The 25780-nt window shown below is 45.9% G+C and overlaps 1 protein-coding gene across 1 annotated transcript; it reads right to left on the bottom strand.

Moving 5' to 3' along the window:
- Positions 1-199: 199 nt before the first annotated feature.
- On the bottom strand, positions 200-24758 carry Fmo1 (flavin containing monooxygenase 1). Its single transcript, XM_013015779.1, has 9 exons — positions 24560-24758; positions 17015-17152; positions 10607-10795; positions 8915-9077; positions 6331-6473; positions 5439-5638; positions 3319-3674; positions 2414-2486; positions 200-1063 (listed from the first exon to the last, which is right to left on the bottom strand). Exons 2-9 carry the CDS (start codon positions 17144-17146, stop codon positions 721-723), a joined length of 1599 nt encoding a protein of 532 aa, XP_012871233.1. The 5' UTR covers positions 17147-17152; positions 24560-24758; the 3' UTR covers positions 200-720.
- Between the last annotated feature and the right edge of the window lie 1022 nt (positions 24759-25780).

Raw genomic sequence — 25780 nt, 5'->3', positions numbered from 1 at the left:
ACCCAGGGCTTCATGCATGCAAGGCAAGCGCTCTACCACTGAATCACCTTCCCAGCCCTGTGCTGCCTCTTTTATTGGCTTTATTGACACACTCCTCCTCTTCTTCTTTATTCCTCCAACCCATGAAAACAACACCACCAACAACAAAAAGAGCCCCAAATAAAATGAAACAACAATGAGAAACAAACCAAAAGACTACTTGAAATAATTTCAGGTTCCTCTCTTCTTTTTTAATTTTCGTTAGTTAATAGCACATGAGCATCATCTTAGTGCAAACCAATTTTTTTCAAATGAGGTATGGTGTTTTAGTTTAGATGGATGAAAGTAGTATTTTCCCCCCAGAAAACCCTTCTTTATTTTTAAGGAGTTGTACAATCACAGGAGCTACAATCTTGTAAGTCAGGTTATGAGTACGATGCTTCTTCGATATCACCTCTTCCTTCACTTAGAAAAAGTAGTTTTTATGGATAAAGAGACACCTGTTCAGAATTCTGTCTGGCAAAGCTCTGTCCCTAAAATGGACTTGGAACCTTCCAGAGCCTTCAGGTGCACCCTCGAGCCTTAGACATAATGAGATGGGGAGGGGGGTGGTCTGGGAATAGCAGAGGGAGAGAGGGCTAGCCTTGCTCTTTGGGCATGGTTTATAAAGTGAAGGCAAGACTTCTGCAGTGAAAAGCACTGCACAGCCTGTGTCGATAAACCACCTGGATGATCTCTCACTCAGAGGAAAACCAAGAACACAGCTACCAGCAAAGCCAGCAAGCCAAAGAGTTTAAGCGAGATGTCAAAGGCAGAGGGGGGTTTTTGCACAGTGCGAGTTTTGGTGACTTTCAGGGCTCGGTCCCACTGCGTCAGGATGGCTTGTCTGGCTCCTTCCCACTTTCCTGTGCCCGCCAGGCGGAACTGGTATGGTGTGCAGGGGCCAAAGAAGACGGCGCAGGCCAGCCGCGGGTCGGTCAGGAACATGGACCACAAGCTGGGCTTCGCGTTGATGGCCGTCAAGAGATCATCGATGTATGGGATGTAATCCGACTGTAGAGCCTTGCAGTAGCACAAGCCAAACCTTGATCGGAGGAGGACGGGGCAGGCAGGAGCAGCAGCAGAAGACCAGGAGAAAGGAACAGTGAAAATCACAGAACAAAGAAAATCTTTCACCATTTGTCTGAAGCAAACAAATAGTCCTGCAAATTTTGGAATGATTTCTATGTTTTCTTCTTTACATCCACAGCTTTCTAATGGTCTCATGCTACTTTCCCAAACTAAATGGTTACTTTATTTGTGTAATACGAAGAGCCACAAAAATGTGTAGGGTAAAATGCTCTGTCCTGCTGAAATGAGTCCTTTGAAGCATCAGCTTTGTCTTGTGGCGAGAACATTCTACACTGTGTAACAGGGTTTTTGAAATTGTTGTTGGATGTGTGTGTGTGTGTGTGTGTGTGTGTGTGTATGCCAGTCCTGAGCTTGAACTCAGAGCCTGGGCACCATCCCTGAGCTTCTTTTGCTAGCTCTCTACCTCTTGAGCCGCAGCTTTACTTCTGGCTTTTTTGAGTACTTTTTTTGTAGGTAAGAGTCTCACAGACTTTCCTACCTGGGCTGCTTTAAATCTTGATCTTCCGCCTCCTTGACTAGCTAGGATTAAGTGAGTGGGGCACTTGTAGTTATTTTAATTATTTGTTATACAGGAGTTGCATAATAAGGCAAAACAAAACCCTGTATTCCAGTGTGAGGATAAAGAGGAGATAATTGAAATATTTTGTTTTGGAATCTGACAAGGACAGAACGTCTTTCTCCTCTACCCCGGGCCCTCGAATGGCTGTCACAGGGTCCCGAGAGCCGACACAAACCTTCTGCAAAAGGCCAGCTCCAGAATCCCCCTGCTTTGAGCTTCTCTGAGGTCTTCAGTTACTGCTCAGTCTACTGTGGTAACAAGAGCAGCCGCTGGAAACTGCATGTACATTACAACCAAGTGTCTGTGGACACTTTGGTTTGAACTTCATCTAATTTTCAAGTGTTGCAAAATCAAAAGCAAAACCACTCGAGTAGATCTGGCCCAGAGGCGTGGCTGACTGACCTCCGTGTTACAGCAACACCTCCAATGAAACACTAGAGTTGACCAAGACTTGTTGAGTGGGCAGATGCGCTAGCGCTTCCAGTAATGTACGCGTCAGTGAGGGTTGGCTATACGCGCTGTTAACCGATCTCCGTGTGATGCTTTGTGGCTATGGGCTCGAGTTGATTCTGGGGGCATTACAAGTTCTCAATTTCCCTTTGCGTCCTTCTTATTAAACCAGTCCTCCTCCTTTTCCCCGACTCTCAGCTGCCCTTCTTTTCTCCAACACACGTCCCACCTCTCTGCTATGGCCCTCTCACCAAGCTTAGTTATGATTCAGAAGGGATGCCCCAGTTCACTCACCCACTGGGTTTGTTCTCTTTTCTCTCATTGACTTCCTTCATCATGACGCTCGCTGGTGGTAGTAGAGTGGTACCTATTAAGTAAACAACGAACGCAATTTCCCTTTAGATTTCAGTGCTTATGGATGAAGATGCTTTCCTAGAATTCATCTTCTATTTCTAGTATCCCACAATGCATGCAGACTTGAGCTGGCTGATGATGTGCTCTTGGCAGTAATGTGGCCTGCTGAAAAGGTAAGCTAACCATCTAGCTTTCTCACTAGCTAGCTGATACAACCCGACCTCACGGCTAGTTTGACTGAACTTTATCACTTGATTGGGCCTTTAAATTCTAATCCAACCAGTTGATCTGCTCAAAATAACAGGATGGCATTACATCTATCTATCTGTCTGTCTATCTATCTATTTATAATATGTATATACATACTATGTAGAAACATGTATATTTGTGGGTATATATGTGGACACATGTATACACATGCACACACACACACACACACACAGCAGTAGAGCAGCATTAGAGAATGAACTCAGCTTCATGCTTACTAGTTAAGCACTCTACCACTTGTGCTATGTCCCAATACCTTTGATTTTAGTTTAGTTTAGTTTTCTTTCTTTCTTTCTTTCTTTTTTTTTTGTGCTAACTTTGCCAGGGCTGATTTTCCCATTTCTATGTCCCATGTTGCTGGGCCTATGGGCCTTTACCACTACGCCCAGGCAGCTTCTATATTTTGATCCAGTTGGTGCTAGTGATGTTACAAGTTGTTAGGATAAGATCATGCAGTAGAAAACCGAATGTTTCCTGCTTTTGAATGATTTTGTTGTTTGGAAGAGGAGCTAGGGAGTAGTCTCAAGTTATCACATGGGAAACTGAAAGCACGTTCCTTGTGATTTCTTATCGTTTACCTTTGAATACTTGGACCACCCATCGAGCTTGTGTTTCTCCTGTGGGCAGCATGGAGCCCAGAGGTTTGATGAGGTTAATCACGGCCAGCGTTGGCTTCGGCAGATGCACTGGAAAGATATACTTGTACAGTGATGCCTGGCCATCTTCAACTTTCACTACCGATTCCTCGAGGAAGGGGAAATCGAAGGTGTAGCCCGTGGCAAAGATGATGATATCAATGGGCTCTTCCTTCGGGGTGTTGTTGAATATGACCGAGTTCTCCTTCACTTCCTTAATGCTAGGCTTGATCGACACTTTCCCGGTGATGATGCGGCCAGGCAGCTCATCATTCAGCACAGGCTCTCTCATCTGAACCCTGAGCAGAAATGCAGACAGGGGAGACATCTGCACCGTGGCCAGCCCCTGCCCCTCCTCCCCCTTCCCATCGGTTCTGGATAAGAGCTGCCAGCTGTGGGAGATGTTAACCTCTGATGAAGGGGTGCGTGCTGTCCAAGGGTGATAAAGTCTGCCAGCCTATTTGCTCGAGTCTGGAAGCTGGAGTTGCTCTAGCTCCAGGCTCGCTTGCGGAGTTTTCAGCATTCAGCCGTCCCTGCGTTGCGGAGACAGTGTCCTGCTGAAAGCCGGCAGGTGTGAGCCAGGACTCGCATATCTGACAAGAGCTGCGGGGGGCTGCCTCCAGCGCTCATCCCCTATAAATCAGCTGCTACGGAAGACACGCGTGTTTCCAAGAAGGAACACAGATAAAATCATCTTTTTCTGGCTTGTATGAACTTTAGGAACAAGATTAACACAGTAGAAACTAAGCCATGCAGAGCTTGTGATAGGTGCGTAGAAAGAAGCTGTGTGTAGTGGTCCATGCCTACAATTCTAGCACTTGGAGGCCGAGGCAAAAAAAGTTCTTTTAGGCTAGCTTGGACTATATAGCAACACATTGTCTTAAAAACCAAAATGGGAAGGAGGAAGGAAAGGAAGGAGGGAGGCAGGCAGGCAGGCAGGAAGGAAGGAAGGAAGGAAGGAGAGAGACATGAGATGATATGTTAACATGGAAACAGCATGGATTACAATGCAGTAAGCATGGATTACAATGCAGTAAGCATGGATTACAATGTAGTAAGCATGGGTTCTTTTCCAACTGTTTTTATGTTACAGAGCTTGATCTAATTTTACAGTTTTGATAGGATTTTTTCTGTTCACCTATAAAATAGAGATAGTAATAGCATCCTTGAACACTGGATAGAATGAAAGATCATAGGAAGTTGTGTTTGTGTGAGTATGTTTATACATGTTGCACATATGTGTATGTGTATATAAATATATATGTATATATCATCTTAAACTTTGGAAATGACGCAGGATTTACTACACCAAAGAGAAAAGGACTAAAAATATATGTCTTCAGACCTGCAAGGCATCATTCTGGTCAGATAAAACTTATGATAGAAAAAGCTGTGGTGGAAGGAGGAGCCTGGGGTAGAAGAAAGAAGACAAGCCGCAATGGGAAGAGTGAGGACAAGGCAGAGAGAGAAATGACGGGAGGGACGGCACGCCAGCTGGGGTGGCTCGGTCAGGGACCCGTGCTGATCAGAAGGAAACCCGCGGAGAGAGCAGGAGGGAGCCCCCGCTGCACACACTTAATGAATGAAGAAGAAATGCTTTGGCTCTTGTCAGTGAGTTAAGTCACTCAAGGGACCCACCAAGGCAAGAAGAGATGGTGAAGGGCAATTATAGGATTTTCCCAGCAGAATGAAATAATGCTGATGTGTTGTTTTCATCTACAAGGCCACAGACAAATCATTATCTTGGTGTGGGAGCCAAGGCCCAAGTAACTTTCCATGGCCACCTAGTATTGCATGAGCGAGAGTAGGTGACTGAGTGTTGCCGAGTCTCAGTTTTCACAGAGCAAAAGGGAGCGTGTAATGATGCTTACCTTAAAGATTTGTTGGAAAGGCGAAATATATAATTTTATTCACTGAGCACTTTCAAAACAAGCTATTATAACCTAAGACATCTGTATGACTGAAAAGCATTGCCATAATTCTGCATGCTATTGCCTGGCTTCTATGTAGGACTGGAAAGAGTCAGGCTTCCTAACATTCTTGGGCAGAGAGGTTATATTTACCTGTCTTCTGGTATTACACCGTAATTTTCATGATTGAACCAGCTGTTCATCTTTTTGGCTATCAACCAAGACACAATTGGAGTTGGAAGAAAATTTCTGAACATATTCTGGAATCGTGTCATGAACACCATGTCCCAGGGGTACCCCGAGTCAAAGACACGGCTGATCACCCACGCCCCTCCAGTGGTGCTGAGGAACACCTGGAAGCAACCACAGAGACGGGACATGGTCAGGAATTCAAAGAAAGATGGAAGGAAGGAAGGAAGAGAGAGTTCAAGGCCCAGTACACACACACACACACACACACACACACACACACACACACACACACACACAGGGAGGAAGGAAAAAGCTAGATGCTGGTAGCTCATGCCTACCATCCTATATATAAGGAGGCTGAGATATGAGGGTTATGATTCAAAGCTAGCCGCAGCAGGAAAGTACTCGGGACTCACTCGTACCTCCAATAAACTACTGTGGCTGTGGCTCAAGTGGTAGAGCGCTAGCCGTGAGCAAAAGAAGCTCAAGAGACAGCGCCCAGGCTCTGAGTTCAAACCCCAGGACTGGATCCAAAAGAAATACATAAAATTTTTAAAAAGGAGGCGAATGGGAGCCCTTAGGAAGGAAAAATTTGCCAGGGTTTTCTGAAGTGTGGGGCTGTGTCCTGTCCTCTCATTGGGTGCCTAGGAACAGGACAAAACCAGAACTCATAGAAAGTGTTTTTAGGGGAAATACAGGACAATGGGAATTTTACAGCAGCAGCAAACTTTGTGAGTAATCGATACACATTCTTCAAAAATCAGTTACACGCTAGGCATTTTTATTTCTTTAACATTTAGCTGGGCATTAAGCAGTTTTCTTGAGACAGGAGTCTTAATGTCAAGGGTGGTACCTTTTTGGCCAGGTGGCTGGCCTCCACAGCAATGTCGGTGCCGGAATTCCCCATTCCAACCACAAGGACTCGCTTGTCTTTAAATATATTTGGATGTTTATAGTGCCGGCTATGGAAGTACTGGCCTTTAAAGGTTTTGATGCCTGGAAAAACAAAGCCAAGTCAAGAATGTATAGGATCAGGAAATAAAACATACATATGTTTTCTGTTTGGACAACACACTTTTGATATGGTTGCTTGGACTAGTATGCTCACATTTGAGGAAACCTGGAATCTGAATAAATGACTTTTCAAGAAGTTAGCAGGTCATCGGATTTATTTACTCATCCCATGTAATTATGTGTACAGATGGGAAATTACTCCATCTTACTCCTTGGGTTTCTAGTTCTACTTAGTGACTAACAACCAAGCTGACCTCTTAGGGCCAAAGTCACCTTAAACGAACGTGAAAGGAGTTATGGCCATTCAAAGGCTGAGGGAAGTCAGTGGGGTAATGCTCTCATTTCCAGTATTTGATTTATGTGTCTGTGCAGCTTTTCATGAACAAGAAGAAGAAGAAAAAAGAAGTTAAAGGAAACTCTGAACCAGGGTCTCAATGCGGCGTTCGTTTGGGACATCTGCTATGGAGCCTATCTGCGCGGTGTGCTAAATTCTGTGAGGAAAATAAAATAAATGTGGTTCTTTTTCCCCAATGTCCACACAAGTTGTGGAAGTTTTCTGACAGTCCTGGAAACTGCCAATAGCTTGGGGTCCATTTGGGGAGTCAGCGGAGTTGGCACGGACTAGAAGGGGTTATGTTGGTGACGCCAGGATCACCTCCACTGGGCTACTGAGATATCTCAGGCTGTTGGTGCCAAGCCCCTTGAGACGTCAGTGCAAATAGACAGCTTTGGACCTGTGGCACAATCAGCACACAGAACCTGTCTTTTCTAGAAAGAGTGACAAGATACCTAGTTTTTCTGGGGATAACTGGGTATGCTTATAGGAAGCGTCCTTGTCAAGATCTGATAGTCCTTGAATCATGAGCAATCTAGCCTGAATCCTGGTTAAAACCTCAGATGATCAAGAACAGTTAGAATGTGACATGGACCCCACCAAATTCAAATATTAGCTCAGTACAGGGACCCCATACTAGGGATCTAAAGACATCCAAGAAGCGGGAGCTGGAAAGGCTAGGGAGGGTCATAGCGTAATCTCTAGATCCTGAGACTGCCACAGATTCCTTTTGCATCAAGCTGTTTTGGGTTACAAATAGGCAAAAATGAGACTCTGCGTGTCTGTCTTCTATGGACTATGGACTTCTTATCTTGCAGAAGGACAGAGGAGAAATCTCATTCGGTGACGATGGCTTAGTCAACCTGAGAATACATATTGCTTAGTGAGTTCTAACCTGACGCTTCTGGAGCTGGCCCAGGACCGTGGGAGGTGTGTGGATGTACTGAAGGGGAGGGATGGGGTCACTCCAGGGGGACTGATTTCTCCCCTGGTGTGTATCAGTGCCTCTGATACAGGCGACGTGCTGTGATCATTTCTGTGATCTTAGTAGCCAGTACAAATATACGGCTGGTATTGGATAAATGTGGTTTTCTCCGGACCATGGAGCCTTCTAGATTGTTGGGGTGACCCGTGACAGGCCCTCCCTTCTGAGAGATGGAAAGATTTCAAAACGGCCAAAGTCCCTTCCAGAGCGTGTGTCCAGCAGAGGCAGGCTACGCCCCCCTCAGGGTCTTGGAGAACAATTTCTTGCATTGGGATCATTTCTTTTTCAGGTTAATAATTCATTCATATGGCAGTTTTCAGGATGGGCTGTATTCTACTCTGACCTGATTTGAGTGATCTCTGGGGCAGATGTGGGACCAAGGGCTGTACATGATTACTTACTGTAAGATTAAGTGTAGGGATCATTCTAGGCCATAGCTACATGGCTTGGAGAAAAGTTTCCTTAACTTTAACCTGTTGAATATTTAACTGCAGGTAAAAATGAACTAAATAATAGCATGTTATACTCCCTTGAGTTGAAGCCCATTTGAAATCTGGCATAGATTAGTATGAATCATGGATGCAAAAACCAGGTGAAGAAACTGAGACACAATGATGTCTTAACTTGTCCCCCAAGATTCATTTTCCCTTTGACTATGGACACACTGTCAAAAAACCTCAGGTCTAGCCAACTGCCAGGATCATCTAAAACAAATAAGTAAAGAAAAAATTAAATTGCTTTTTCTTTATTCACAGATTGACCTGTGCTTCCTCCAAACTCAACTTTGGTAATGTGTAGCTAACTCAAGTCACTTGTCTGAGCTTCCTGTGTTTCGAAAGAGCTTTTGGCTCTCTCTCTCATTGTAAGGAAAGACACTGAATCTTAGTGAACCGTGAAACTGCTTAGTCAGTTATTCATTCTTTTCCTTTGTTCTCATAGCTTGTTTGAAACTGAAACACTGACTAGAAAAGTACTAGTTATAAAAAAAAATCTGTTACTTTAAAACTTCATTTAGTGAAGGAGCCTTAGGAATTCATCCTTGTCCCAACCCCGTGTCGGTGTTCATTTCAGACAATTTAAAGTTGTTTTCAGAACATGTTCTACCTGGGAAGGAATCCAGCGGCACAGAAGGGTTAGTAAGAAACCCGGTGCAGACCATGACTGCATCGAAGGTGGCTGAGCTCTGCTTCCCTTCGTGCAGAGTGACCACTTCCCACTGGCCAGAAGTGGCGAAATCTGGGCGCTTGGTAACACTGCACACTTTGGTCTGGAAAAAAGAGAGAGAATCACAGGCACAACTAGGAGCTCTCCACTTTCCTTCAAGACCTGGCTGGTGGACGTGCCAGCTGACACTTCGACAGCTCTAGAGCACAGAACAAACACAACACAATTAGGAAGCAGCATGTTAGACTTCTCATCAGGCTGTCAGACTCACTGTGATTTCTTGGATGAAAGTATTTTAATCTTGGATTTGTGATTAAGTGGTCTGCTCAAATTCTCCCTGCAAGTGATGTCTTTTTATGATGATTTTTTTTCTGATATGAAACCTTTTTTTTTAAATAGAAGCCCCTCTTGAACAATAGTTAAGTGTAACAGAGATACGGTCATCTATAGCTGACAACATAAATTTGGCCTCAACTATCTTAGCCTAGGGAAGAAAGGTCTGACAGAATACGTTGCTGAAGTTTCCCAGATCTGAAGAACTATTTTAACTGCAGCCTGGTGTTTCTAGGAGTAGTCCAAAGTTCAAATAGTCTCTTTCTTTGCTCACTGAGTACATACACTTCCCTCATCTATGTACTGATTTAGAAAGCATATTTGTTTTTCATGATGCTGGGGAGCTAGGCAGTACTCTAACACTCCCCTCCAAGACGTGTGCACTTAATAAATGCAGCACAAGCCAAATGTAAAGGCAAAGGTGATTCACCTACCATGAGGCTTTGCTGCCTTTTCCTTCTTTTCAAAAATATCAGAGAACAAGGGCTTCTCATATGTTTCCTAATGCATCTGTTCTCTGATTGATAATATTCAAAATGCCTATTAGGTTTCTACATTTGCATTAGCAACTCTTTGTTTCAGAAAAGCCATTATTATAAGCTGCGGGCATGGCTCAAGTGGTAGAGTGCTTGCCTAAGAAAAGTCTTATTAGCCAGGGGCAGTGGTTCAAGCCCATAATCCTAATTACTTGGGAGTGGAGATGAGGAGATCACAATTTGAGGCCATTTATTACCAGTTTTTTTTGGTGATGGGCCATTTGTAGATACTTTGGGTTTATGATATTCTTGGAATGATTAGGGAGAAGCAAAGTTAAGATTATGAAAGCTTTGTACAAAGTTAAGGAATTTAGATTTTTAATAGAAAAGTTATGGCACTGTATTAAATGCTTACACATGGAGATGGTTTTGGGAAGATAATTTTGGTTCTATAAAAGATAAATTAGAGAGGGCAGGGGAAAAAAAGAGAAAGAGACTAATTAAGGGTCCCAAATTCAATCTACTTACTTGCTAATGGAACCCAGTACTTAGCTTTGCTCTGCCTATCAACCCAGCCACAAAAGGAAAGCACAAATAGGAGTCCAGACTGAACCCAGCATAAAATAAGACCCCGGCAAGGACGAAACTCTCGCAGGCACAAGGGCTAGAGCACCTGCTTAGCCAGTGCATAGCCCTGAGTTCACAGTCCAGTACTGTCACTAAAAACAATGATGGACATCTCATCTGAAGAACCCAGAACTAGCCCAAGGAGAGGTAATAGACTAGAAGAGAATACTTCTGGATGATTTATTTTATGTCTTACCTTGAATTGAATGCATTTCAGAAGATCAAATCGGTTTGCATACATTTTGAGATATTCCAGGAAGAGAGAATTTGGCACAAAGTTTGGGTAATCTTCTGGGAATGGAAAATCTGAATAACAGGACATTTCCTTGCTGCTGTTGGAGACCACAGAGTTGTAGAGACTGGCTCTGCCCTCTTCCACATATTCCTGTGCAAACAGTGCACGGTATGAGATGCATGCATGAACACACAAGACACACAGACAGGAAAGTAACGTTTTTAAAGTCTCAAGCAGTGATGATACTACAGATGACCCAGATGAAATATTCTACCTGCTGTTTTTCTACTGGGATTTGATTTTCTTCATCAAGGAAATGGTAAACATTAGATTTCAGCAAAATTATAATTAACTTTTATAATATAATTTATAATTTGTTAATTCATAATTTTATTTTTTTATAATTTCACTTATTACATGGTAACAAATAAGCCTCTATAAACTCACCTGTTTGTATTCATATGCTATCACTGAAAAGTATAGGCAAACATAGAAATAGACAAGAGCCTGTAAGCACTTTTTTGGGGATGGGCCATTTTTAGGTATTTTAGTTTTATGGCATTCTTGGAGTGATCAAGGAAAAGCAAAGTTAAGATTAGGCTTTTGTACAAAGTTAAGGAATTTGGATTTTTTAATAGAAAAGTTATGGCACTGTATTGAATGCTTTAAAAATGGAGATGATTTGGAAAGGCAATTCTGGTTCTATAAAAGATAAATTAGAGAGGGCAGGGAAGAATAGAAGGTGATTAGTTAAGGGTCCAAAATTCAGCCGACTTACTCAGCTTTCCTCTGGGTTATGGAAACAAGATGATGGTTACAAGGAGCCATAATACCAATACGGGAGAGTAAAGAGAGACGCGGCTATGGTATAGGTAGGAAACCAACCCCTACCGACGGAAAACACTTTGGATCAGTTAGTGTAGGGCGAAATTTCATTCGTGTGTTTCTGGCTTCCAAGAAGATAAAGAAATATCCTATTGCAAATGCTAAATCTCCCTCTCCCCTCCCCCCTCTCTTTCCTCTTTCACACACACACACACTCACACTCATACTGTTTAAGGAAGACTTAAGAGATTTGTGGTCTACACTTAGTAAAGATTTCTATAAAATAGTTTAAAAAAATCAAAGCATTTTAAAGTGTTTACGCATCTGACTTAGTGGAACTAGATAATCCGGGGAACTCTGTATGTTAAGGCATCTTACGGCAAATAAATCACAAAAATGGAGGTGAAAACCTAGCTGTTTCTCCAAACTGGAGGAGATAATTGTCAGGGCGGGAAGAAGAAAAGCTTCCAGGAAATGCTGCAGCCTGTGGCTCGGTAATGCATCACAGATGTTAGCAGAGTTTAAGGAGACTTTGCCCTGAGGGTGGAATCTGAGATTGAACTCTGCTCTCTTCTCCCTTTCCTCCCACCGACTGTTTGTCCTGGCAAAGTGCACGGGTCTGTGGTGCTTAGCACATGCTCAGCGAGTCTGAGAGTGTGTCCCTTGTCAATGGGACCCGTGGGTCCTGGGCCTTCCCTCCCGCGCTTCCTTCAGGGGGAAATCTGCACCAGCGATTCCCAGGCCCGCAGGCCCTCCCCCCCAGCCCTTCCGCTGCTGCCCTCCCTCCTGGCACTGTCCCTGGGAGGCTCTGCCAGTTGCTTTGGCACTCCCGTGTGTGAGAGCACACGACCCCCTGAGAATTGGTAGGGCCATTTCGGAGCAGAGTCTTGTTCTCAGGAGGGTGAAGAAATGAGTGAGAGGTAGAAGGGGGAGAAACGGGCTGCAGAGGAAGCAGAGGGCACGGGAACGGGGATAGTGGGGTTCCTGGCCTTCTGGTGCACTTTGGTTCAACGGTGCAGTGAGAATGGCGCCGTCGCCCGCTGAGAAACCTGGTGGGCTTCTGTGTGCCGCTGTCAGGTTGTCCGGGTTTGAGTTCTGAAGCTGGCAAGGCCCGGGCGTGCAGTGTGGCTCTTGCCAGCACAGGCCCAGGCTACATCTACATTCTCATCAGGTCGTGTTGGGAATTTCTTAACCCCTCTGTGTCTCAGTGGCTTCATCAAGAACAGGTACCTCCCAGGATAAACAGAAACGGAGTGACAAGGTGCCCACACCAGTGCCCACCGGCCTCTCAGTGCAGGTTAAATACTATCCATATTGTTCTTCTGTAACTCCCAAGTAATTGTCTTTCTTCAGCTCTGTGTTCTTTGGGGAAGATTTTTGGCAATGGGAGTTATTACCAGGGCAAAGGTCTTTCTTTTCTTCTTTTAAAAACAGATGTAAAGGGGCCATAGCTAGGAATTCTCTACCTAGAAAACTTTTTTTTTTGTTTGTTTTGTTTTTTTTGCCAGGCATGGGGCTTGAACTCAGGGCCTGGGCACTGTCCCTGGACTTGTTAGCTCAAGACTAGTGCTCTACCACATTGATCCACAGCCCCATTTCCATTTTTTTTTTCTGGCAGTTAATTGGCCATAAGAGTCTCACAGACTTTCTTGTCCAGGCCGATTTTGAACTGTGATCTTCAGATCTCAGCCTCCCGAGTAGCCAGGATTACAGGTGTGAGCCACCGGCAACGGGCAGAGAACTTCTGTCGGTATGTACAATGCTCACAACTCCTGTTCTTCATGAAACATTCTTTCTTTCGAACAGAGGGCTTGGAATGTGGCTCAGAGGAAGAATGCTCGCTCAGCGTGTGCAAAGACCTGGGTTTTTGATTCCCTAGCACAGAAGAACAAAGGGAGGAGGAAGAATGGGAGGGAAGGGAAGAGAAGAGAGGACAGACAATAAGATGTGTCCCTGGGAAGTCAGACATTCCCTGGAGGCCCTGGGCAGCTCTTGGGTCTGTGTCACAGAAGAGCTGTGGAAGCCTCAGAGAAAACGGAGGAGCCCCAAGAATTTAAGCTTCTGAGGAGCCTGTCAGGAGCCCCTCCAGACAGACAGAAGACATTTATAAATGGTATGAACATGAGAGTCAAATGAGACCTGCCATGATTGCTGAAGCTTTAGAGACAGAGCCCAATCCGTGATGTTTTTACTGTGGTGGGCCGGCGTGGGGGGCGGGGCAGGGATTTGTGTAATCGCTTTATCTATCTTTCGGCCCCTTCCCATTTGGAAACGGGAACTGTCTGGCGTATCTGTCTTGCCTCTTCTGTTTGCACCGTGGGTTCTGGAGGCTCATAACCTCACCAGGAAACCACACTATGTCTATGCAGCTCTGACAAGCACAGAGTTGTTAGCGTTAGCGCTTTAGTTCTTGAATTCTGCAGGCTTTGGCTGGGCTTCCTACTCTGTGTCCATGCTGCATCTCTGTCTCTCTGTCTCTCTCAGTATTCGGAAGGAGAGAAAAGGGACATCTTCAGAACGACTCAGAAAACTCATAGCATGTTGGAGCTGAGAGATACCCTCAAGGTCACCTAGTGGGCTTAGGGGAACTTCAAGGTATTACAGCAGTGTCCCCAAGACGCTTCTATATCAAGGGAAGTCTGCTTTATAAAGACGGGGCTGGGGCTGGGAAGGTGGCTCAGTGGTAGAGCGCTTGCCTTGCATGCTCGAGGCCCTGGGTTCGATTCCTCAGCACCACATAAGCAAAAAGAAAAAAGCCGGAAGTGGCGCTGTGGCTCAAGTGGTAGAGCGCTAGCCTTGAGCTGAAGAGCTGAGGGACAGCGCCCAGGCCCAGAGTTCAGGCCCCACAACCGGACCCAAAAAAAATAAATAAATAAAGACGGGGCTGGTCGGGCTCTTCAGGTCCTTGGTGGTTCAGCACTCACCTGTTTCTCAAACTGGCTCCTTGTTTTCATTTTATAAATGAGGCGCTAGAGGCGAAAAGACGTGTCAGCTGACCAGTCAGCTCTGCTCTTCTCTGACAGTCCTCTTAAGCCAAATTCGGATGGCATCCTACATCCCCGCATAGAACTTGCTCCTGGCGGTCTCTGCTTTCCTGTTGTTCCAATTCTACTTACTCCCCCTAAACCCTCTTTACCTTCTACACTGCCATGATTTCCAGAAAGAAAATTCCAGGCCTCTAGGGTATGTGTGTGTGGGGGGTGTGCACAAGCATGCTGTTGCATCTCTGTTCATTTTATCTCCTGTGCTTACTGTCCCTTCCCCTAGTCTCTGGGGAAGGTGTGTCTCATTTCTTTCTTTCTAGAACTTATGCCTCCATTTATGCCCGTAATCACATTCCTTCCATTTTCTGCGAGAATCCCTTCTCAGTTTGATCGCGTGTGGTCAGTCATTTCCTACAATCCAGAACTAACTCCTCCATCTATGCCCATAATTACATTCCTTCCATTTTCTGCCAGAATCCTTTCTCAGTTTAATCTCATGTATTCAATCATTTCCTACAATCCAGAGGTTTTCACTTTGCCTACAAATGCTTTTGAACTTTTGCATCATGCACACGTTCAAAGGCAACAACCACAATAAGGACTCTCTAATATGTTCCTTACCCGTTGTTTTGGAAACGGAATAGCAACTGATAGTCATCTACCTGTTTCCCTATCACTGCTTCTCTTACATAAGCCGTATGCACCAATAAGGTCTTAGTTATCAACATGCTTGGCACCTTTTCCCTTTCTGGCATCTACTGCTCCATCTCTTCTGCTTACTGAAATCCTTCAAAGCTCACCTCCACCAACTTTTCCACAAAGCTTCCCCTGGCTTCCTGCCGGTGGCCGTGAGCCAATTCCCATTCCGATGCTCACAGCACTGCTCTGACTTGCAAGATCTTAGCCTTCTTCCTTCTGCTTGACAACCCCCCGGGGCTGGGCAAATCCTTCTCGTTTGTGTGTCCCCTGCAGTGCTTTCTGTGTAGATGTTTGCTCTGCCCAAGTTACACCGCCCGTTGTACACAGTCGAATCTGAACCTATGTCTCTTGATTCTTAATGAATTTTAATGTCAACTATTAGGCATCTGTCACCTAAATAAGGAACTTTTTTTTTTTTTGGTGTGGGGGTCTTGTATCTCAAGAGACTTGTATATAACCTTTGCTCTTTGGACTCACTTTGTTTTAACTGAAATTACCTTAGCCAAACTTGGGCAGTTGAGTTGGATCATACCTTCTTTTAAGCTAACTCATAGATTAGATGTGCTTAGATCTTGGGAACTCTGTGAAGAAGAAATCTGAGAATCCCCACTGGCTAGGGGATTGCTTGATGAGTAGTGTCTTCACTGAGTACAGAAGCGAGTGCTTCGGGGCAGGTGACAGGTTCTACATCCTGTCAGAACACACACGGTTTGAATCATGGGAATGGGGGTGTCCTTTTACTCAGTCCTCTTTTGAAGGTCTCCATGCATTAATGCCCACATTTGGTGCCTGGAGACAGTTTAGGGTATGCAGTTCTTTATATGTGTCAAGCTGTCCTTTGCTGGAGAAGTATTGAGTAAACCATTTAGCTTTTCTGAAAGCTTTGCTTAGTGAGTTAGAAGATCACTAGTTTATTCCAGTTCCAACTCCTTCTGTGATGGAGGTAATATCCAGTCTTTCTCTTTGCTTCTTGGGGAATCTGACACTTGCTCTCTCTCACTGTGCCTGACAACTTTCTCCTTAGCACATCTGATGTTTATGGGAAATGTTTTTGACTGGAAGGAGTAAAAAAGCGCGCGTTTTGGAGAGATCTGGTATAAATGCTCCCCTGGCTGAGTCCTGGAGCTCAAAGAGCCCTTGCTCTTCCTGGTCTCATGGGCCTGAAGCAGGACTGTTGAAACCCCCTGGGATACAGGCCAGTCAAGGGTGAGCTTTACAGTCCCTTCCAGTCCAGAGTGTTATCCTGCTCAGATTAGAGGATATCACTTTTCTCTCTCTCTCTCTTTTTATTTTTCTGAGGGAACAACAAAAAAAGGCTTGATAAACCCATTAAAAAAAAAACCAAAAACTCTGATCTTTTCTAGCATAGACTGGCATGGCTCAGGCTGTGGGAGCTTGATCATAGAACCGATCTTATTCTGACCCCTCTGTCGCCCGGACACAGATGGAATGGGGCAGGGAAAACAGAAAAGCCAGTGGGAGCCTCTCAGTCCTGCAGACGGAGGCGGCAGTTCGTGTGGTTGTTCTAAACCCTGCGGTCTTTGGCCCCGCGGAAGACCCTCTGCTGCTTCTGCTCCTTATGCCTGCCCCGTCATTCACTTCGCTTCCATAGCTTATGGGCTTCTTTGAAACATTTCTTCTTCTTCAGCCCGGATAACATTGATAAAGCTGCTGATGCGTCTCATGAGAGCTCAGCCCATGCTTAGTTTCTACTTTTGATATTTTCCTAAGCCCCCCTTCCCCAGACCCCGCATTGAGCAGACACGTAGCCTTTTATCAGAATAAGCCCTTGTGGGAAAAAACACCAACAGGCCTCTTGTTATTGCAGTGACACATGAAAGGCAACGGAAAGCCCACTTACGGTGTACCTCCAGAGGCCGCCCAGGTCCTCGCTCCTCTCGAAGCAGGTGGGCTCCAGACCTTCCTCCAGGCAGCACTTGGTGGAGGCCAGGCCGCTGACCCCGGCTCCCACGATGGCCACCCGCTTCACCATGGTCTCCTGTGTGTGTGGAAGCGAAACGGAGCTCTTTATTCACAAAGCCTCACCCCACCCTGGGCGGCTCTCACAAGCCAGGGAGAAGAGCAAGAATTTGGATGATGAGAGGATTTCCGCGGGTGTGTGTGTGTGTGTGTGTGTGTGTGTGTGTGTGTGTGCGTGTAGGGAAGCAGAGTCTGGGTCACCGCTTTAACCCCCGAGCCTGGTCACGGTCCCGCCCCTCACTCAGACCTGGCACCCAGCATCAGAGCTGTGTGTAGCTTCTGGCAAGTGGCTGAAACCGGACCCTGTGCTGGAAGAGTCTTGCAGGCTGGCCTGGACTGCATCCAGCCTCCCAGCTCCAGCCCTAGAGCTGGGGAGAGCGGCAGCGAAAGAGAAGGTTGACCTGTCCCGCAGCCAGGCTCAGACTGGGGAGGGGCCTCTACCCAGCAGCCCGTGGGGTGGGGCTGGGACTGGGAGCCAGGACACTGACCACTGCGGATGCTGCCACCACACAGCTGCGCGACTGCACAGCGGTCTCTGCACAGGGGGAGGGGAGGCGGGGTGAGGCGGAGGGGTGAGACGGGCTGCCAGTGAGGGTTTGTGGGGAAAAAGGATGCCTCCTGCTTCCAGCCAATACTGACTTTTGGGGAGCATGGCACAGCCACTGTGGGCAGCAGCTAGAGACCCATGGGAGAACAGCCAGGGCTGGCAGGACTGCGGTGAGACAGTACAGTCACCTACGTCAGCCGCTGCTGTGTGACCAGAGGCAAGTTATTTAGTGTCTCTGTGCAGCATGGAAATGGAGAAAACACCAGTGGCCTCCTTGCCGCATTCTACGAGGCTCAGGTGAATTGACACAGGAGAGTTCCTGGAACATAGCAAATGCTCAATACATGTAAGCCATTGCTACGGTAAAAGTGGTTCCAAAATTGATGTTTCTGTCTTTTACATGACTACATTCCTATAGCATTTATGGTTAATAGTACACCTATTGAGCACAAATCAAAGGGTGTTAGATATTGCTTCCCAGAGTGTTTTCAAGATCATTTTACCTGCCCAAAGTTTTAGATTTTTAGCGTAAGAAAGTGCCCCAAAGACACAGATTTTCCTGAACATTTGCTCTGTGTGTGTGTGTGTGTGTGTGTGTGTGTGTGTGTGGCTTGAACTCAGGGCCTGGGCACTGGGCTTTAGCTTGCTTACTCAAGTGGTGCTTTCCCACTTGAGCACGGCTTACATCCAGCCTATTGGCAGTTCATTGGAGGTATGAGTCCGGCTCATTAGAGATAGCGCGCCAGGTCATTTGCTATTTCCTTGTTCCACAGATGAACTCTCCTCAAAGCTGGAGTTCAATAATTTGCATTTTAGAATTGGGAAACGGAGAGAAGTTCAACCAAAGTGACTTTATATCTTTTTGTTCTCTGCTGTGTTCCATGGTCCAAGACAGCATATAGATCATGATATAATAGATGTTTAGTGGCATCTGTGAAAGTGTTGGAGGGCTGTTTACTTCCCATAGCAGGAAGAGCTAGTAGTAGATTCTCTTCGGAGCAGTCATGCTTTAGATCTTGATAGATGCTGCATAATCAAGAATTCTACATAACTGCCCCTCCCTGGGCAGGAGGTGGACACGGGGCTGGAGGGTGGGGGTAGGTGAAGACTCATCTGTTTGAGATCGCCGTGCTATTAGGCATTGGCTTGGTGACTGCTCACCCCTTCAGACGTCAGCTTCCTCACTCACCGAAGCTACTTGTCAGACATGGCAGACATCTCGTGAGAGGGCATCGCCTTTAGGATCCAATGACTGGGAAGTCGGCGTGTGTGATCAGAGCCCCACATCTGTGCTCACGGCAGGATAGCAGGAGCTAAGCAGCTCGCTTTGGGAGGCGAGGAGCCACTTCCAAGAGCTGGGTTAAGAAAGAGGGTGAGGCAACCCCCTGGTGTGTCTTCACTGAAACTGGAGAGGAGGTCAGCAGGGGGCGCACGGCGTCCCGGGAGAGAGGCCCGCCACGCATCCAGGGAAGGTGCTCTAGACAGACAGATGGACTGTGGGTATAGCAAGGACCCTGCTGGCTCTTGCCTTGTCTAGGATGTTGATGGGTGACTGAAAGCACCCAGGCTGGTTCGGTAAGGAGGAAAAGGAAACGCATATCAACAGTGTCTTTTCATCCAAGGCTCTGCGGATGGTCAGATGGACTGTCCTCTCTTGGGGCCGCTGGGACAGGAACTAAGGATTGTTGGAACATTTGAGATACCTGGCCAATTGTAGTGCATCATGCCTATTACCACAGCGTCTTGAGAGGCGGAAATCAGGAGGCTCGCAGTTCTAGGCCCGCCTAAGCAAAAAGTCAGCAAGATTCCATGAAGGCGCATGCTAGGCCTTATTTGTTTATTTTTCCTTGAAGTGAGAGAGGATAGACTGGTTTGAGGTCCGACCTGGCAGCTGTTTGGCCTTCCCTTGTACGCTGGCAGCCTGCTGCTGGACTCCCGCACCCCCCGCCCCGTCCCCAGCTGCGTTGACAGTTCCGTGGATGCTTTGGAGAAGCTACGCAGCCCTTGCACCTGCTAGACACTGAAGGGCCGCTTCGGCCCAGCAGGCATTGTCCCAGCTACAGCCGTGTCAGTAACTTGTGCTGAAATGTTGGTTTGCCATCACAAGCTTTGGGGAAACACTGCATGATGCTGCTAACACCGACTGGGCTGGCAGGAAAGCAACAGAAAGCAATACGAGTTGAATGGGTAGGACTTCTGCAAGCCCAGGTCAGGGTTGCTTATTTTGCCAGGAGCCTGCCTGCCTGCCTTCCCTCCCTCCCTCCCTCTCTCTCTCTCTCTCTCTCTCTCTCTCTCTGTCTGTCATGGGGCTTGAACTCTGGGCCTGGGCGCTGTCCCTCAGCTCTTCATATCAAGGCTAGCTCTCTACCACTTGAGCCACAGCCCCACTTCTGGCTTTTTCTGCTTATGTGGTGCTGAGGAATCGAACCCAGGGCCTCATACATGCAAGGCAAGCGCTCTACCACTGAGCCACCTTCCCAGCCCCTAGCCTGCCTTTCTTTGGCTCCTGGAGCCACCACAGTGTCCCTTGCAGGAGGAGCTGCACTGCACTGTTGATTAACTTGACTGCCGCCTACGGTTGTATGTTTCCCCAAAGTAGGGCATGTTCCTCAACGGGTCTGCTTTATCACAGTCCCCAGCAGCTTGCTGGAGCTGTAATAATTGTTGTGATAATCTTTGGCAGTGACTCGATTTCTTACTGGGTGATGTGAATTAATTCATGATCTCCCATGATTTTCAATTAGAAATAGTTGAGCACATATTTGCTGGGTTTTGTCTTGAGGCCACTGATAGCCTTGTCTCATCTCATTGAGGGTACGTCACATGGAATCTTCCTCTTGCATGAGCTAGGTAAACTTACCACGAGAAGAGAATCTTCCTGGGGCTTTTAGGGGCTTATGAGCCAGATGTGTGGGTTTGTAGTTCAAAGCTGGTTCATGATCATGGACACATTTGAGCGAGTAATTTAAAATTTCTGTGCCACAGTTTCCTTCTTCTCAATATGCAACTAGAAGGATGACTGCTCTTAGCCAGTGGAAGGTGCACTCAGCGAGTGCAGAAGGAGCATTTAGCATCGCACCTAGCGTATGCGACCCTCTCTTCTGCAGGTGTTATTTTCAAATCTTTACAAGTTTTTTTCTTTTAATTATCTGCTTTGATAATTTTGGGTTTATTTCCAAAGTTATAGAATATTGGAATCAGCCACTGGAGACAACTAAAAACATGAACCTAAAAATGATTTTTTATAGAAAGCTAAACTGGACATTTTGTACAGTTTATGTGTTTGGGGGAGGATAAAGGGAGCACAGAAACAGTGGGACAAAGTGTGAACTAATTCAGCCGTGACACTCACTGGACACTCTATTGAAAATAAAGTATACAACTTGAGCTGGAGGTGAGGGGGAAGGAGGGAGTTCGGGAGGGGAAAACCTGGGGGAAAACGAGGGAAGAGGTGATACTGCTCAAAAAGAAATGCACTCATTAGCTGAGCTGACCCTCATCATGTGCTCAGTACTGACCGTAACCCCTCTATGCACCACGCTACAATAGCAACAACTTAAGACAGTTACAGAAATGAGTGGGAAATAGGAGGCGGATGGTGGGAGAAAGGGCGATAGAAAGAAGAACGGAGGGCATAAAGCAAATCTTAAAATAACTTGGAAAGGGTTTTCTTCCCTTAGAGTTTTCTTTTTGATTCAGAACACCTTTTTGGTACATCACTAACCACGCAGACCCATTCCCCACACTGGGAAAAGCCAACCATGAGGATTCAAGCAGACATGTAAATGATGACCTTCGTTTGAGGGAAAGTCAGTGCTTTCAAACGCTTGTAGGATTTCTGATAGTTGTATGAAACCAAAGTGATTTAATACAAGTGCTTGCTCAGAAAAAGTGTTCCCCCTTCTATCTTATTTATTTATTTTTGGGTCATGGGGCTTGAACTCTGGGCCTGGGCGCTGTCCCTCAGCTCAAGGCTAGTGCTCTACCACTTAAGCCACAGCACCATTTGCAGTTTTCTGAGTGGTTTGTTGGAGAAAAGAGTCTCACGGACTTTCCTGCCAGGGCTGGCTTTGAACCATGGTCCTCAGATCTCAGCCTCCTGAGGAGCTAGGATGACAGGCATGGGCCACAGGCACCTGGCTTATCTTTTTATCAAAACAATTTTTAGTCAATGGCTGCCATCCATCACTCTATTATTAATTACTCTATTTAGTAGTATATAAGGCATCCTCCATGCTGATAGCAGGAGTGCTGTTTCACAACACAAAGTATTATTACGCTGCACATTGATAGCTGATTTATTATTTTTTTTTGGTCAGTCATGGGGCTTGAACTCTGGGCCTGGGCGCTGTCCCTGCGCTCTTCAGCTCAAGGCGAGTGCTCTATCGCTTGAGCCACAGCACCGCTTTCTAGACTGCACATTGATAATCAGTAAAAATCCTGCTATTTCTTTGTTAGCTCCTTTAAAATCGATCATTTTTTAATGAAAGAGAGCCTTGTCAATTCTAAGTAAATATGAAAGAAGAACTCAACGGATGAAAAAATAACTAAAGCTATCTCACTAAAGGTAAATTTATAACAAAAAGCAAATAAAGTGCCTTCAGCCACACAAAATTGTGAAATGAGTTGGGACGCCACTCGCAGTTGCACAGAAGTTGCTAAATTTTAACCAGAAGGTTAGAAATGATTGTGTTTTATCCCCCTGTGGATTGAATTCTGTGCCCTCTACTTCAGAGAAGTAAAATGCAGATATGTGGTTTAATAAAGTCAGATTGAGCCATGCCTCCATTTGTTAAGCTCACCTAGGAAGGATGGGCACTGAGCTCGGGGCTTCCTGCCACTCTGGGGCTTCATGCTACTCTGCAGAGATGCCCGAGAGACTGAGCATTTTGAGGAGAGTAGAGTGGAATTTGGTCTGTTCAGCACTCCGCATTAAAGGCCTCTGACAGGCTAGCATGTGATGGACAGTATTCCAGTTAGGGACGTCTGGTTGGGCAGCTGCTTCAAGAAGGCAGAGGAGGGGACAAGAAATGAGGAGGTCATGTCTTCTCCAGTCCGAGGTTTGGGAAGTCAAGCGGCAGCAGCAGGCACGTGAATCCCATGCTTGACTCATTGTGATCAAGAATAAATACAAATATTTTCCTTTCATTTTTACACTATTTGTTTAAATGACTTTGGTTGATTAGACCCAACTACTTAATAAGAGGAATTATGGTTTAGGGACAATGTGAAGAAATTATTTGTGTAGTAAGGAGCCCTCTAACTGAAAATGTTTGGGAAGCTCCAGGCAAATGTCTTTTCTTTCTGAGTAATTAGTTTAACTCAGAGACTTTATCTGTTGGTGTCGGGAGATCAGTCCACGCCTCCCAGTGGCTTGATCAGCCGGAGTTTAACAGATGTTCGCGTGGTTCCCCTCTGCTTGTTGGAGAGAGCGGTGTCTTCATTGGTGCTCAGATGCGCTGTTTATTAATTTATTTATTATACATTGATAAGTATTGGCTTGTTGTAAATGAAATGAAAAAATGGCCAGCTAAATACTGAACCCATGGTATCGAGTATACTGAAGAAGATTAAGTCCTTTTACCCCAGGGTGAAGGTACAAGAAAGGCTACATCAAGCTGTGTGTGATTCTTCAATTAGGTAAGAGCAGAACACCGTGTTAGGTACTACACTGTGGTAGTGCTCTGTCTGTCTGTCTGTCTGTCTGTCTCATGCACCCATGCATGTGGACTCCTTCTGGTTAGTTTATGCTGGCGTGGTTAGTTTATTTTTCTGTTAAAAGTATATTGTGAGAATGGCTCTGTTGGGAGAATACTGTTTGACACAGATTACATAATGATACGATGATATGCCCTCAAGTTGGCCATGGGGTTAAAGACATAATCAGAGATAAGGTCCAGCTGGGCAGTGGGTGGGGGTGTTTGGAGCGCAGGCCAGGCGCACCTGTGGGAAGATCCAGCTGGGCGGTGGGTGGGGGTGCTTGGTGCACAGGCCAGGCGCACCTGTGAGGGAGCAGGCCCATGATTTGGGGTTGAAGTCTCTAGCTGCAGTGTGCTTCCTAAAGCCTGTTCTAGACTGCTGCCCTTTAACACACATCCTGCCAGTTACACGTCATAGCAGGTTCTTCTCTAGGACAGAGGGGACTCCGTAAGAAATAACCAGGGAGGAGGCTCAGTTCGTCCACTGGTATAACATATATATCATTGAACTGGCTGTTGAGAAGTAATTTGCAAACTCTTATATTTAGAACCAAGTGCGTTTAGTTGGGAGTGGACATTAGCAAAAAAAAAGCATAAAAAAATCAAGAAGTGTTCACTCTAACACAAAGAATGGAGCATGAAACATTTGTAAGAACTGAACAATTAAGACATACTGGCACAGATTCATCAGGTTTCAAGGATCTTTGCTTCTCGCTTCCGAATTAGACCAAATGTCAGCATGTGATAGACAAACCTCCCAAGCTGTGGTCTCAGAACCAAGACAGCGATGGAAACCCTTGAGGGGAACAACTAAGTTCCCTGCACCAGAAATCCAAAATTTCCCTTCAACTCAACTAAATAGTGTACCCAGCAGGGCACTTACTAATACCCAGATATTAGTCATTTGTTATTACTAATATGTTTTATATACTAGTATATAATGTATTGTTAATATGCGCATGTTACACATATCTCACTTGACCTCTCTGTTATAAATACTCAACCACCACTCGGCACTCTGGAGCAAGGAGTGGCTGGATAGCTTTTCCAGGCTCCTGGGCGGAGGGAGCTGGAGTTCTGGTGAAGCGATTCTGTCTCGAGGCACAGTAACAAAACAGGAAGAGTTCCAGCCCCACCTTCCCCATCCAAGGGAAACAGAGATTTACATCTGTGTACTTACTTTATATACTGCTGATTTCTCGTGCCAAGAGCTCTTCCTCGGTTAAGATTCTGGAGTAAGCAAAAATCCAAAGGGTCTGGGAGCCAGCTTGCCTGGAAGTCTCAGAGACCACAGGATGAACCCAGCCTGAGAGATAAGAAGCATTCTGCACAAACTTATAGCCCAGTGTTAGCTGTTGTTTATATTTCAGCATGGTTGATCCCAGCAGTGATAGGCCAAAATAAACACTCGTGATGTGTACTTTAAACTCCTTCTGCTGTCCACCGGCGGACCAGGGTCCAGCGAGCTCCAGAGACATGCCCACTGACCGCCAGCTTTAGAATAAAAGAGAACAGTATGCTAACAGCTGCCATGCCAAATGTTCACTTTGAAGCTCTTTCATCCATTTTGTATTGAAAGAGAAGTGATATTTATAAAAAGTCTCCCATTTACCTGCATTAGTAGATTGAATTTTTAAAGCTCTTTGAAGCCTGTGTGGTGGCTCACGCCTGTCATCCTAGCTACTCAGGAGACTGAGATCTGAGGATCGCGGTTCAAAGCCAGCCTGGGCAGGAAAGTCCGTGAGACTCTTATCTCCAATAAGCCACTTGAAAACCGGAAGTGGTGCTGTGGCTCACGCAGTAGAGTGCTCGCCTTGAGCTGAAGAGCGCAGGGACAGTGACCAGGCCCAGAGTTCAAGCCCCACAACCGACTGAGCTGCAGAGGTCTGACTGCTCAGGCATTTGGGAACTAGAAGATGGATATAGGGGCAGAGCATAGACTTTTTTGTTTTTACATTTTATTTTATTGTGATGTACAGAGGGTTTACGGTGGCAGAAGGGAGGTACTGAGCACATGTCTCTTTGAACGGTGTTACCTCTTCCCTCATTTTCCACCACTTTCCCTCCCCTGTCCCCCCCCCCACCCCCGTTGTAAATTTCATTTGAGCACAGCTTTTGAAATCCTGGGTTGAAATATTGTGTTCACCAAATAGCGCCAGGGTAGTCTTGGAAAACTTTGTTTGACTTTTCTCAGCTGCAGTTTCTTCAGCTTAAGATGGACATTTGGAGAGTTGTGGTGAGATCAGATGAGGCGGGACTTCGTGTGTGGAAAGCATTGTGATGCTGATGATGTTGGTAATGTTGGTGATGGTGTCGTGGCCAGATCAGATACTTGTTGATGGCTGGATAACGTGGAAACGTGTCCTGCAGGCACTAGGAGCAAGCTCTAGAAGACAGTGGT

This window comes from Dipodomys ordii, unplaced genomic scaffold (assembly GCF_000151885.1).
Source record: "Dipodomys ordii isolate 6190 unplaced genomic scaffold, Dord_2.0 Scaffold27, whole genome shotgun sequence".
Taxonomy (NCBI): domain Eukaryota; kingdom Metazoa; phylum Chordata; class Mammalia; order Rodentia; family Heteromyidae; genus Dipodomys; species Dipodomys ordii.
Note: the sequence above shows the minus strand (reverse complement) of the source record. Positions and strands in the feature narration are given on the sequence as shown.